General features: G+C 29.6%; 2 protein-coding genes across 8 annotated transcripts; one reads left to right on the top strand and one right to left on the bottom strand.

Annotated features, from left to right (window-relative positions):
• Positions 1-1538: 1538 nt before the first annotated feature.
• LOC108685718 (transmembrane protein C9orf91 homolog) lies at positions 1539-9273 on the bottom strand. 5 transcript variants are annotated; one of them, XM_018190665.1, is made up of 6 exons: positions 9197-9273; positions 7970-8580; positions 6958-7338; positions 6579-6746; positions 3803-3998; positions 1539-1619 (listed from the first exon to the last, which is right to left on the bottom strand). In XM_018190665.1, exons 2-6 carry the CDS (start codon positions 8576-8578, stop codon positions 1561-1563), a joined length of 1413 nt encoding a protein of 470 aa, XP_018046154.1. In that variant the 5' UTR covers positions 8579-8580; positions 9197-9273; the 3' UTR covers positions 1539-1560. The 5 variants fall into 5 exon arrangements, with proteins under 5 accessions (XP_018046154.1, XP_018046153.1, XP_018046152.1 ...); XM_018190664.1 differs by lacking the exon at positions 9197-9273 and adding an exon at positions 8769-8843; XM_018190663.1 differs by lacking the exon at positions 9197-9273 and adding an exon at positions 8727-8808.
• On the top strand, positions 8907-12782 carry LOC108685719 (tetratricopeptide repeat protein 19 homolog, mitochondrial). 3 transcript variants are annotated; one of them, XM_018190671.1, is made up of 5 exons: positions 8907-9371; positions 11350-11411; positions 11549-11811; positions 12042-12349; positions 12431-12782. In XM_018190671.1, exons 2-5 carry the CDS (start codon positions 11379-11381, stop codon positions 12628-12630), a joined length of 804 nt encoding a protein of 267 aa, XP_018046160.1. In that variant the 5' UTR covers positions 8907-9371; positions 11350-11378; the 3' UTR covers positions 12631-12782. The 3 variants fall into 3 exon arrangements, with proteins under 3 accessions (XP_018046160.1, XP_018046159.1, XP_018046158.1); XM_018190670.1 differs by lacking the exon at positions 8907-9371 and adding an exon at positions 10134-10218; XM_018190669.1 differs by lacking the exon at positions 8907-9371 and having other exon boundaries at positions 10905-11411.
• Positions 12783-13888: the final 1106 nt, after the last annotated feature.

Below are 13888 nucleotides of genomic sequence, written 5' to 3'. Positions count from 1 at the left end.
TATTTTCTAACATAATATAGTTTTCTTATGAAACAATGCATCCCTTTTATTTGAAATTTTTTTATAACTCTTTGATTAAATAGAAATTACCGAGTATTGCCTGTTAAACGTATAGCTATCTTCACATATAATAATACCTTATACGACAAAAATATATTTATATATAAATTGATACAATTAATTTATATCTTATAATACTGTGTCGTGCGCACAACTATTTCAGAAAATTATTTCATTGCTTCTGCGAATAGTTTCCGAATAAGAGATCAAATAGCTTTAACCAATAATTTAAATTACTAAATCACTATATACCACTGAGCACTATATTAAATATAATATTAAAAAATGATCAGAAGCTCGAAAACAGATTAATTATTGTTAATATCAAAGAATATATAGTTATAAAAAATATATATATTATAAAATCTGATAACAGATAATTTTCGCTTAAGTAACTATTCTAAACAAATGCGCGAATAAAAAGATGTATAATTAAATTAACGTGTAAATAGTTTTCTCTGTACATGTAATGGTATATCTTATTTTGATATATAGCTCATCTGTTTATATATAAATTCGAATGATATTGTATCAACACGATTTGTAAAAACAAAAACTATTTAATGGGAAAAACTTGGTACCATGTCAAATTGAGTCACAGGTTCACTAAGGTAGGCACACCATGTAAATCCTGGTGGATACCCTAGAAAAATCATGTCGATAGATTAATATATGTTAATAATAACAAGGATGCAAATATAGTGATATACCCTGACATACCCTGGTATATGGCTCATATAACACCTCCTTTACATCTTAAAAAAAATGTATCACCACATACAAATTCATATGTGTCATAAATAATGTATTAGTGAAACAGCAAAAACATCAATTTATGTATAAATATATAACATATTTAGATACATATAACATATTTACTTTCTTGACATCAAAATACACAAGTTTAAATTAAATACAATCGTAGTATAACGTTCAATAAGAAGAAGATACATGTTATTTATTTCAAATAAAATCTATTATTTTATATGATGTTAATAGAATTTTTTATCTATGCTTAAAACTTGAAAGGAAAAGAAAATAGAGAGATATATGTGAGGAAGAATTCCGAAAATATTAGAATAATGCAATATAAAAAGTAGGATTGTAATTTAAAAAATTTTTTTCTCCTTTTTATTACTTTAAAGTGTTATTAGATGCATAAATCCCAAATAACCATGCATGCAAAGCAGAAAGTAATTGACCATAAAATTAATGTAGTAATAATAGCGATAGAGTTTCTTGTTAAAACACGCGACACGCAAAGACCTCTTAGCAAATTGGATATTGTTGTACAAGAAAAAATATCCATCTATTCAAAGTGCATCTAAATTTAATTTCATTTTTTATTCTGATACGTTAAGTGCTATTGAACTTAATAACTAATTTAATTGTGCTAAGAGCTAATGTAAATTTTTTGCGTTTTATTAATTTTCACTATGTCAAAATTATATAATGTGAAACTTGCTTGATGTAATACTTACATAATATTAGAAATTATTATTACGTGCTGATGATATGCGAATGAGGTAATATATTGAGATTCATCATCTTCCGTCCAGCTGCATGCAAGGAATCCCTCAAGATTAGTATGTTAGTTACATATTAATGTGTACTACACAAAAGTTAATAGCTCTGAGACTATAAAAAAAAGATTAATCAACATTTTACAGTTTTACATAAAAGTACACGGCATTGATAAAGAATAGACATATGTATATATTTTTATTCCACAACATTTTTAACAATCATATAAAATGCTTTACAGTTTGCATATCGGCGATTCTGTACAATTACAATTTTATAGTGGATTCTGTAATAAGTACTACGTAAACACAATATAAAAGTATATTACATCTTAATTATGACTTATATCTATATAGATTTTAGGACGGATTAGAACAATGACAGATTAGAGCAAATTTTATATCTCGTGTATACATATAAAATTGCGCGCGCGATAGTGATGCTTACAATGTATTAATAATTTGTGCAGTAGCATTTATAACATATAATTAAAAGTGAATCATCTCCTAACGTTAACTATCGAATAATTTCATTGTAATTAGCTGCTCTTTACAATTGTATATGTACGATTGCACTATATAAAGAAAATAGAGCCATTATGTATGTTTAATCTAAAAAGAAAAATTAATACTTTCAAAAAATTAACAAATAATTATTAGATTTATTGTCTTGTCAGGGGGGATCCATTATTCTTATAATCAAACAATACATATTTCATAATTCTATTCAAACATTAATTTGTATGTATCTACGATATACCCTGTCTTTAGTATAAATCCCATATTATTAAAAAATTATAGTGTCTTTCTTCACTTATGGCAAATATAATAAAGGCTCGAAAATAATAAGTAATAATAAAAATTCTCTTTTAACCCAGAAGTAGAATCGAGATAAATGCGACGACAGTACATCGATAGTGCTATTCGGTGTTTTTTAATCCTTATCAGTATTATTACTTCCTATAAAACTCCTAATTTTAAATAATGACAAAACCTTTAATTAAATTATATTAGTCACAAATAAACAAGACGCAAGTTGTGTGTACCTTAGGAAAGACAAATAATGACGTTATGTAGGCTCCATACTTTTAAATTGACGAAAACAAATTTTACCCTCTAAAATGGTGAACAATTTTATTTTCTTATAATGTTCAATGTTTGCTCAATGTTTGAACATTAAATTAAAAATCTGAAAAGTATGATCATGACAAAGTGTCTCTTTTACTTTTAGCACTTTTCAAAATTATATTTTTGAAGCTTCAAATCTATATTATCATATAACATATATAGGATATAGCGATTATATAAAAATATATATGTAATGTAATATGTTATTTAGTGACACGATCAAGCGTAATTGCTTAATTGTAGATGAAATTTTTTTTAAATCGATTGATATCTACGAATAGATAAAAGTTTAAAAAGTTTTTTGAAAATTGTAGTGCAAATAAAAGCAAAGCTACATAAATGTGATATGTGAATATATATATATATATATATATACACACACATACATATATACATATATTTATATTGTATATATGTATACACAAAATAAATAAAAGGAAGCACAGATAAAAAATATTAAACAACAAATACACTGTAAGAAATATTTTTGTGATACATTAATGTATTTCATTAATGCATTCTAGATGCATTAATTAGTTTTCAATAAATTATCAGTACATGGAATGTGATATAAAAGACAGTCTCAATTTTATGATTAGAATTTATTTTACTCGATTATAGAAATATATATATTTTATTAATAAAAATATAGCACCATCATTTCATCATATTTTTATGGTACGACAATTTTCAATATATAAATTATTTATCGTTAATGTATAAATTTTTTATCGTTTCATTACTGTAATACATATAATAAAATATAATTTTAAAAAATATTAAAAGAATAAATGGGCTATCCTGCAATATCTATTATATCAATAACATAATCATTCATTGTGTTGCGCTTATACTCTACTAATATCGTAATTTTAAAAATATTGATTGTTGAATGAATTATTGCATAACAACTTGACTATACAACATTAAATTGGTTAAAGTATCAGAGACACATCAGCATAATTTTTCTCTTCAAGAGAAATTTTTTATCGTAAGGTTCTAAAGTGCCCTTTTATAAAAGTGATCAGTCTCCAGTGGCAGTCATCTAGTGAAGTCTGGCATTAGAAAGAATTTACGTAACGTCAACTTGCCTCTCGGCTTGTGTTTGAGATGGTCCTCAATGAATTGACAAGGGCAACGGGCGGAGACACAATGGCGCGGTGGAACAGACAGACCCATAATACCTCTATCACGTTCCTGCGAGTCTATAACCAGATCAAGTCTGCGACGCACGAAGTGACGTGCCCATCGAGACGCATACCTCAGCAACAGCAACTCCGCCCGTTCCTGTCAACACATACCATCATCATTCAATAGAACCCTTTGCTTCACGCAAAATAGTAATGTGTGATTTTCCTTCCACCTTTCAATTTTCTATCAAAACTCTCTCTCTCTCTCTCTCTCTCTCTCTCTCTCTCTCTCTCTCTCTCTCTCTCTCTCAAATTTATATATTTAGTTTTATAATACAAGCTTGCAAGTGTCAATGTAAAGTTGCATCCAAATTATCGAGCCGAAATTTGAGTCGAACTTCGAACTGCGAGCATTTCGGCTAACTTTCGTTGTTTTTTGCAGAGTCATGTAATAAATATTTATCGAAATGCTTGCGACTTGAGATTTGGTTCAAGTTTTGGACTCGATGATCTGGACGCACTTATATATTTCTATCATATATATAACTGTTGAAAACTGATATTATAAGTAATATTCTTCATAATATAGTACAATTCGTAAATATAATCATCTGTATGCTAACGATGTCTCTGACCATTATGCTTGATAATGATTTTTTATCATAAAAGTGTTTTCACCGTTATTACAAATTATTCATTATGAATTAAAAATTATTTGTTCACCATTTTATAAGTATATATTTATGTTTTGTGTGTGTGTGTGTGTGTGTGTGTGTGTGTGTGTGTGTGTGTGTGTGTGTGTGTGTGTGTCACCAAGCTCAAGATGGTTAAATATAAGTAGAACATTAAAAAATTATTGGTAAAAAGAGAAAAATACTGACATTATAGTTATCAATATAAATAAATGGGAAAGCTTGATCAAAAATTTGTACATTATTTGTCTCTCAAAGGAAACAATTTACTGGAATGTTGAATAGATCAAAATAAAAATTATTATATCCATCATTATCTATCTCTATAGATTGTATTAACAACAAGCCAGATCTATTATCAATTTTAACTTTAAATGTGATGATATAATCTTCAAAATATAAAATTGAATATAATCTTTATCTTAAGCCCATTCTACAATGAGCAATAGCAGTAGTGAATTAAAAAGTAAGCGTAGAAATCGATTAATGATTGATTATTCTTCTTCGATTGGTTGATTTCTACGCCTATTTTTTAATCCATTACTGCTATTGCCATTGTAGAATGGGCTTAACGAGTAAAATATATGAACACCACATTTAGCGTTAAATGAGTCTTTAGCGGAATGTAAATGAGTCTTGCTCTGGAAACGAGTGATCCCGTTCTGTTCTATGTAACTCTACAATTATATTAATTTCAATCTCTCTCTTTGAGCCAAATTGCCATTTATCACTTATGTAAGTTGTATTGTACTTATATTATTATAACCTGTAATATTTTGATATTTTTAAATAAAATGTTAAGTACATTTAAAAATATTTTAAAATTAAACGTATATAAACGACATCAGTAAACATAATTCCCAAAATAATATAACAAATACAGCAATAAGAAACAATGACCTATGAGATATTGTAAATTAATTATATCACTATGCTCGTAAGCATATCAAAAGTTAGTTTTAACAAAATTTAAGAGAAGAAAGTTTTTTTAAAATTTTTTTATGCAACAAATGTCTGATATTTAAATCAAAAGTTGCAGTCTCGTTCATGTATTGTGCGGTTCGGCTATTTCTATATCAATAAAAAGAAGCCACTTTTACAAATGTATGTTAAACATAAGTATGTATGTTAAACATAAAAACAAAGGATTACGGCAAAAATTACTTGCGAATCGATAAAAGTAAATTGTAATTTTCTTTGGAAGCTATTTATACGTTTAGTTATGCGCATTCGAGAAAACTTAATAAATCATAAAATCTCTGCAATTTTTGTGTAATTGTGAAACAGCGTGTGTATCTTTATAAGCAGCATGGAATAATCATATTTCTCAAATGCCTCTGTCTCTGAGAAAACTACTCCATCTAGGACAAAAGTCTCTGCCCTGAACGCGTGGTTTATTACGTAACCATTCCTCTATATATTGACAAGGACACAGAGCGGACGCTAAATGACGTGGCGAAGAAGGATTTCCACCCTCCTCGTCAACTGTCCAATCCAAACGCCGACGTAAGTAATCCTTCGCCCAACGTTGCACATAACGGCAGAATACTTGTTCGTTTTTACCCTGGTAGTTTAATATAATGCACAACAAAATATTTAATATAACTTATTGGAGTTAATAACGTCGTATTTCACAAATAAATCGAGTTTATGTAATTAAGGCTTATATATTGAAGAGCTAAAGATGCTCCAACATATGAGAACTCTTTTCATCTATGTCTTGTACTTATACTTAAAATAAAACCAGTATGTTTATGCTTTGAAGAAAAACATCAATGTAGAAAGTAAAACTGAAAAGAATGGATATAAATTGAATTTTTTGCCTTATTTCACATATTGATTTACAAATGAAAAAATAGTACTTTTATTTTTAGCTCCTCAACATCTAGCCTAATTAATAAAATATTGAAAATGTCAATGTAAAATTATTAAGAAAATTTGAATTATAAAGAAAACTTTTTAAAATAAAATAAAATTGAAATAATTTTAAGAATAAAAAAATATAAAAAATAAATAAAAAATTAGACTAGAGATCATGCATTTACCTGTTTACGAGAGATTCTTGTAGTAGTGCTGCCTTGTATAACAATGTCACTGTCGTCAATGTCCATACGTTGCTGTAATTCTCGTTGTCGATTTATATCGTTTGCATCATCGCCACCAATTATTCTACCTTCGCGTTCTTCCCGTTCTATTACTTCTTGCAGCTTTTTCTATCATAAAATAAGCCATTATATTAATCTTTCGCAGATATATTAAATATTAAATATTAAAAACTATAAGTAAATATTAAAAAATGTTATAATAAAAGATAGTATTTGTATATACATGAATATTTATCTAAAAAGACTATTCTCTTATGTCATTTTATATTACTTTAAAAAACAAGTGATTAAATTCTATTCTAATAAAAGTTTCACTTACAACGCAATCCGTGGTGTCAAAATATATGAAACACAGATTAACTTTGTGGCAGGAGATTTTCCCTCTATCATCTAATCCCAATAATATTTTATGTCTTAATAAATGTTTGTTAACTTGAGCCATACATTTCTCAAGATTATGATTGAGCTTTATTTTGATAAACATGCAGAAGAATATTGCAGCTGCATTTAGAATTAACCACATAACACCCAGTCCGAATAAAGTAAGGCCAGTCACACCGGAAAACAATAAACCAAGCAGCACAACGAAGGCGGTGAATATCCAAAGGACGAGAATCCTCTTGTAGCATATATTATACATATTGAAGCGTACATCGTTCACAAGTAATTCCATTATGTGAACATAATCTTCTACTGTAAGCTGCAATATATCTGTTTTGTTAGACTGCTGATCATCTTATTTCTTTAGAGTACATAAGAAAAAGTATGTGAGCTGATGTTTCTCTTAATTACTTTAATATTTCAAATCACATCCTATAATTTAATCAAATACAGAGAATTTTGTATTACTAAAAGTAAACTAAAAATTTGTATTACTAAAAAGTAAAATAAAAATTTAAAAAATAAAAATAAAATCAATATACAATATTAAAATATATATTAAAATAATATGAATAATGTGCTAAATAGCATAATATTGAAACAGTTATCTTGTTTACTTGACTTGAAATTTTGAATTTGTTTTCTAGAAATACCATGCCACATGTGTATATATACGTATGAACATATGTTCAAAATTACAAGTGGGAAAAGATTCTATTGTGATAAAGTATCCGAACATGAAATTAATCTCAAGATAAACAAGTCGCGATACTATCTCTTGGAGGAAACGTCCAAATAGTGATAAATAGATTACTTTAAAAACAAAATTCTCTCTCAGTACTGCAAAAAGCTTACAACTTTTCTCGTAAAAATTACAGCTATAACGAAAGGTCAATTCAAATTGTAACATTGTTGAGAAAGAAAAAAAGGATATAATAAATTATACGTACGGTTAATCCTTGTGCCATCAATTCCTCCGGCACCAATTCCGGTCTGAATCTGGCCGGAGTAATCCACGGCCACTTAGTATTTACCGGCAGAAGAGTAACTATGGTATCGCCATTGGCAAAACCCTGCCTGATATTTCCAATCGACGTAGTAATAACGTTACTCGGTGCATTTCTTCCATTGGACACATCTCTCAAGTCGATGGTCTTTAATGAAGCGCTCTTGACTTCTGACGTTCGAACGTCAGATGGTAATTTAAGATCCGGAGTCTCGGACGTGATAGAACGACTTAAACCTGATCTATCTAAGTTAATCTGGACGGATTCGGTTGCTATCACAGCACCTCTATACTCATTGGTTTTCTTATTATTAATATCAGGTGGGTCAATATTTTTGCCGATTTTGTCGACCTGTACAGTAACCGACTCGGGTTTTATTACGGCGGGCGTGCTACTGTTGCCGGCTTTTCTTTCGACATTAGTAGCTTTTTTCGAATCTGTCTCCTCCTCAAATTGAACCCAATTCGTTTGTGCAGTTACGCCAAAGGAATCGGCCGCCGCCGCCGCCGCCGTCGCATTGTCAGTTGTATCAGTTGTATCTTCGGAACTCATGGCTAAAAAAAAAAATATACATGTCTTCTAAGATTTTAGAGATATTTTTCAGAAGAGAATCAATTGCTTATCATAGATTAATAAATTTTAAAGATATTTGTAAAATATAAAAATAAATAAATGTGTATACAAATGACAAAATATTTACGATCTGAAATGTTATAGTCTGATAAAGGCTGCCATTTCGTACTCTAATTTTCGGCCTTGCTAGTTCATTAGCGATGCATTTAATCGGCACTTGTCGGCGCTCATCGGCACGTAGGTACGCACCGCCGATTTCGCTCGGCTAAAAGGGAGTGTCCCCGGATATGGAGTCTCAAGACGCGAAACTGTCACTCTCACGTGGAACATATTCCATCATAAGGATGATCGATGAGAGATCCCAATCGGAATGATCATCCTCGATTTGGCGCGATACTCGTAGAACGCGGAAATCCCCGGTCGGTCGGGTGCATCAAGTTTCGCGCGATGGATCTCAGAATGTCCTAAACGGGAGATCTCGCGCGACGTTGGACCATCCGCGACGGGGAAAGGGAGAGAAAGATCAGAGAATCGTGCGAAGTAGAAAGAAACGTGGAGTCGAGTTGGTCGAGTACGCCACAATACCGGAAGACCTACCTGAGGTGATGCGGCCTGTCTCATGCCCGCGCGAGTCGAAGAGGTGCGCGACGAATCACGAAATCAAGGTGTACGACATCGGGGGCATGGGACAACGGCTAGGCCATGGTAGAGATGGGTAGAGGGGACATCGAGGCGATGGAGGGAGTCGCAGGTTGCAGGGAGGTGTAAGGAGGTAGACACGAAACGTATAGGCGTATGTATGTGCGTGCGCTATGCGTGTGAACACCTGCATGCGTGTGATCACGCGCGCATGAATATCTGCTGCGCGATCGTCCGTCACGTTCACGACATTCACGCAATCCGTGTGAACGGCCCTCGATAGATCTTTCGCGAATTTAAATGATTGCGAATTGGTCGGGATTTAATTCAAAGGGAAGCTTCGAATCTACCTGTTTATCATCGCACACCTGTATGCGACTGTTTGCATTTTGATTACACTCGCGACGTTGTATATCTAATCGAAATTATATATCAACGTAACAGGATTATTTTACATCTGATTATGCACACTCTAATGCATCTCGATAGAAATGAAAGATATATTATACCTGCATCAGTTTTTTTGCTATGCTTGTATAGGATCATTTGAAAGATATTATGTCTCAACGATAATAATGATAATAATAGTACAAAGCCGATGTAGTGAAGTAGTTAATATAATTTTATTAATTTCTTCAGTTTCGCTAATTTCTCAATTAGTCACTGAAATTACAATTTAATTGGGATTTTTTTGAGGTGCAAATTGAGGTGAAAAGCCAAGAAATTGTCCCCACGTAAAAATGGCGCGAGTATCTTATCAATGATGAAGTTTTGAAATTAAATGGAATGATTAGTGCTGACATCTTTAAATCTTCTACTGTGATCTAATTATTTTTCAAAAAGTTTTCTTTTAAAGCAAAGCTAATGGATAATTAAAATAGTAGCTTTCCATTTTTACGCACGTGATATCGAGTCGTAAAGTTATAGTTTTATAGATAATGATAACGTCATTAGCGTTACTTACCTACTTTAGTGATAAGGTTCGTTTTTTATATCTCTAAACAACAAATATACATTTGTTTCACTTCAACTTATTGCACCAGTTCAGAAATGAGTACAGGAATAAAAAACAGATCTAAAGTTATCGCATAACGACAAGTGAGGTTATGTAACTTCACTTTTAAAATTTAATAAAATACATAATCTCGAGCTTATGCAGATTATAGATAAAAGCTTAATTGCATATCTCATTTATTAGAATGCAAATGTCACATAATGGCTCCATTAACAGCATATTTTAGTTGAAATTAATTTTCAATAACTATTAATGAAACAAATATATACATGTACGTTATAATCTTGTTTTAATAAAATTTTGTTTCGTTAACACTGTTATTGATTTAATAAGATTATTTTCAATTAAAATAATGCTATTAGTTGCAAAATTAATTTTTATAATTTGATTTCTATGTCAGAATGTTTTTTTATAATTCTGTTTTCGATTGTTTTTTTTGCTAACCTTACTGATCTAGCCATGATAGATTTTTGCATTAAATATGATCAAATGTATCGGCATTAGTGTTTAAGACAAAATAACTTAGCGACGGTTATTTGTTTTTGAAAAATTTTACTTTTAGCAGTTTAGTAACAACGGTGGAAATGGCGGGTAAAAAAAAAAAATTTATTAACGTATTATTCTTGATTGACCAACCAGAAGAAGGAATTTCACTATTTGACCAATAAAAAAATGTTTCAAAATATTATATTTGTAGCATCGGTAGCAAGAATAAAGAAAGGAATAAAACGCGCAGAACACAGAACGAAGTGTCTGAAAGTGCACTTACTGCTGATGATCAGTTGGTGCTACATTGCGATATGTTGATTGACAATGTTGACATTAGTCCACCTGATTGTCAAAATGTATCGTCTGAATTCGATATCGCATATGTCTAGATGCGTCTTACCAAATATTAATTTTATTCGTTCCAAAGTGAATATTCGACGTAATCTACATGTTTATAAAAATGTTTTTGTGAAACTCCCGCGATTTATCGCTAGAATAGAAAAATATCATTTCAACGATAGTCACAAATCACAAGAGAACAAATCCAGAATGCTTCTTGCAGTATCGTTGCCTACATTAATTTTCAATTATTTTCTTGATATCGAAGATACCGACGAAGAAGTCCCAGAAGTTATTATGACGATCAAACGGTCCGTATTATTGATACAGGTAAGATATATGTATATATTGAGACTATCTTATGTTTTTAATATATAAATGTTTATATGAAATGATATTGAGATGAGGAGTTGAATCTTCATTTGAATCTCATCACAGTTTCAGCAACATTTGCTTTCCCTTTATAGAAGGGAGAATATGATAAAGCAGAGCAAATGCTACACTTAGCGTTACGCCAAGCACAAACCATACAACATTATGATGCTGTCACATACATCTATGATGTAATGGCTAATCTTGCTTTCGACACTGGAAAATATCGCAAAGCAGAACAATTGTTCATATCAGTTTTGCAAAGGCTGATGTCGAATGGAGCTACAGAAGATGATATGCGAATAATCCATATAAGCCTGAAAATGGCCAAAGTATTTGAACATCTTGATGAGCTAAAGTAAGCAGTATAATCTTCAATAACTTTACTGTATTTTTTTTATAAAGCATGACATGGAATTAAAGATTTATATTCTAAAAGATTACATATAAAAAACAGAAATTCTAAATTTTAATAATTAACTATCATACTTCTAATTAACTCTAGCATATTTCTCCTTTTCATTATTAATACAGTATTATAGTATATAGTATATTATATATAAGATATATATTTTTTATTTCATACAGAAAAGCAGAGCTGGGTTATAAATTTTGTATGAAAAATTTGGAATCGCACATTGAAAAAGATTCTGATAATAAAGATGTTGTGTTGCTACAAGGTATAACTTTTGATTGGTATGCACGAATGTTACTTTCACAATCTCGATATACCGAAGCTTTAAATTATCTCCTTCAAGCTTATAATATATGTAAAAAAATAAATGGTGAAGAACACGAACAAACTGTTGTTCTGCTTAATGATTTGGGAACAATTTGTTGCATACGAGAAGAATATGATGAAGCTATTAAATATTTGTCTACTGCAGCAAAAATAGGTAAAAGATATTAATGAATATCAATTATATTTATAACTTTTATAATTATTAATCTCATAATATATTACATAATGTTTTTAGGGGAAAACTTACCTGATATGGTTGACTTGGGTTCAATTCATGTGAATTTAGGAAATGTGCTTCTAAAAAAAGGTTTATATGATGAAGCTAAAAAATCTTGTCAACAAGGAAGAAAAATAGCTGAAAGTAAAGAAGACAATGATTCTTTGTTAGAAGCAAATGAATGTCTCAAGGAAGTAAAAAGATTACTGTCGTTGTAAATCCTTATGATTATCTTAGTAGATAGTTGTTAAAAATATATATGTTTAGAGAAGATTTAGAGAATTTGTATTGTAAATGTATGTAGAAAAATATTTAAAGAATTTTAATGATTGTAATAAAGGTCTGATGAAATACAATTTTTTAAATAAAAGCTATTTATTATTTGATATTCAACAGACTAGTCATTAATATAAAAAACACGTTTTACTTCTGGAATGTTATAATTTAATATATTTCATATGTGTAATGTTATTGATATAACTTATGCATTTTCAGTTTTTACATTAAATTTCTTATATTATGTCACAATGAATACATTAAAACTTGATTTATAACATATTCTCATTATTAAATAAGAAATTGTAATATAAAATATTGGATAATATTTATATAATGATTTATATGATAATAACATAGAGTATGTACATATACGTATAATTTTTTGAAGAAACATTTTCAACAATTTTTGCCAACATGATTGCCGTTTTAATGCACTGTATTTAGTTTTTTTTGCAAAATATTTTGACAATAAAGAATATCAATCCACAGCACCAATATTTATTATAATATATATTTTGCGTTATAGTATTAATATTTATTAATATTTATTATAGTAATTTATTTTTGTTTTGGAAAAAATTTTTTTAGCAATTTCATAGTTTATGTGAATTTTTATATCTTATCTATTTTTATATCTTATTGTAAATTCAAAAGCATTAAATTAAGCTATATTAACAGATTACATATGCCATTTGTAAATCATTACGTCATATCAAATCAGAAAATATATTCAATACAATGAAAAAATAACGACAAAATATAAATGGGCGTCAGCGCTGGATATTATATTGCGCAATGTTAACTAATATCTATTAATGTCACTAAATCAATTTTGTACGTTTCGGCTCACTATTGAAGCCATTTTCAGCAATAAAAAATTACCGCTTATCGCACTATAAAATCTGTCACACTGTGCGTACTCACATAATTGTAGTTATATATAGTAAATATATTTAGGCTCTATTAGAAACAAAAAGATTCATTATAAACAATCATGAGAATAGATTTATTGTAAGTATAATAAGCAATAAAAAGTTGAATTAATCGTTCTTATTTAAATTTATGCGTACAACATACATTTGCTATCATTCAAGCTAATCCATAATTTTAAAATGTATCTACTATTTCATCCAAATATTTGACTTAGTATTTTCAGATCATATCTTTCTTGTTTTAGGCACTCTAAATATGAAATTA

The sequence above is a fragment of the Atta colombica genome, unplaced genomic scaffold, assembly GCF_001594045.1.
Source record: "Atta colombica isolate Treedump-2 unplaced genomic scaffold, Acol1.0 scaffold155, whole genome shotgun sequence".
NCBI lineage: Eukaryota > Metazoa > Arthropoda > Insecta > Hymenoptera > Formicidae > Atta > Atta colombica.
Note: the sequence above shows the minus strand (reverse complement) of the source record. Positions and strands in the feature narration are given on the sequence as shown.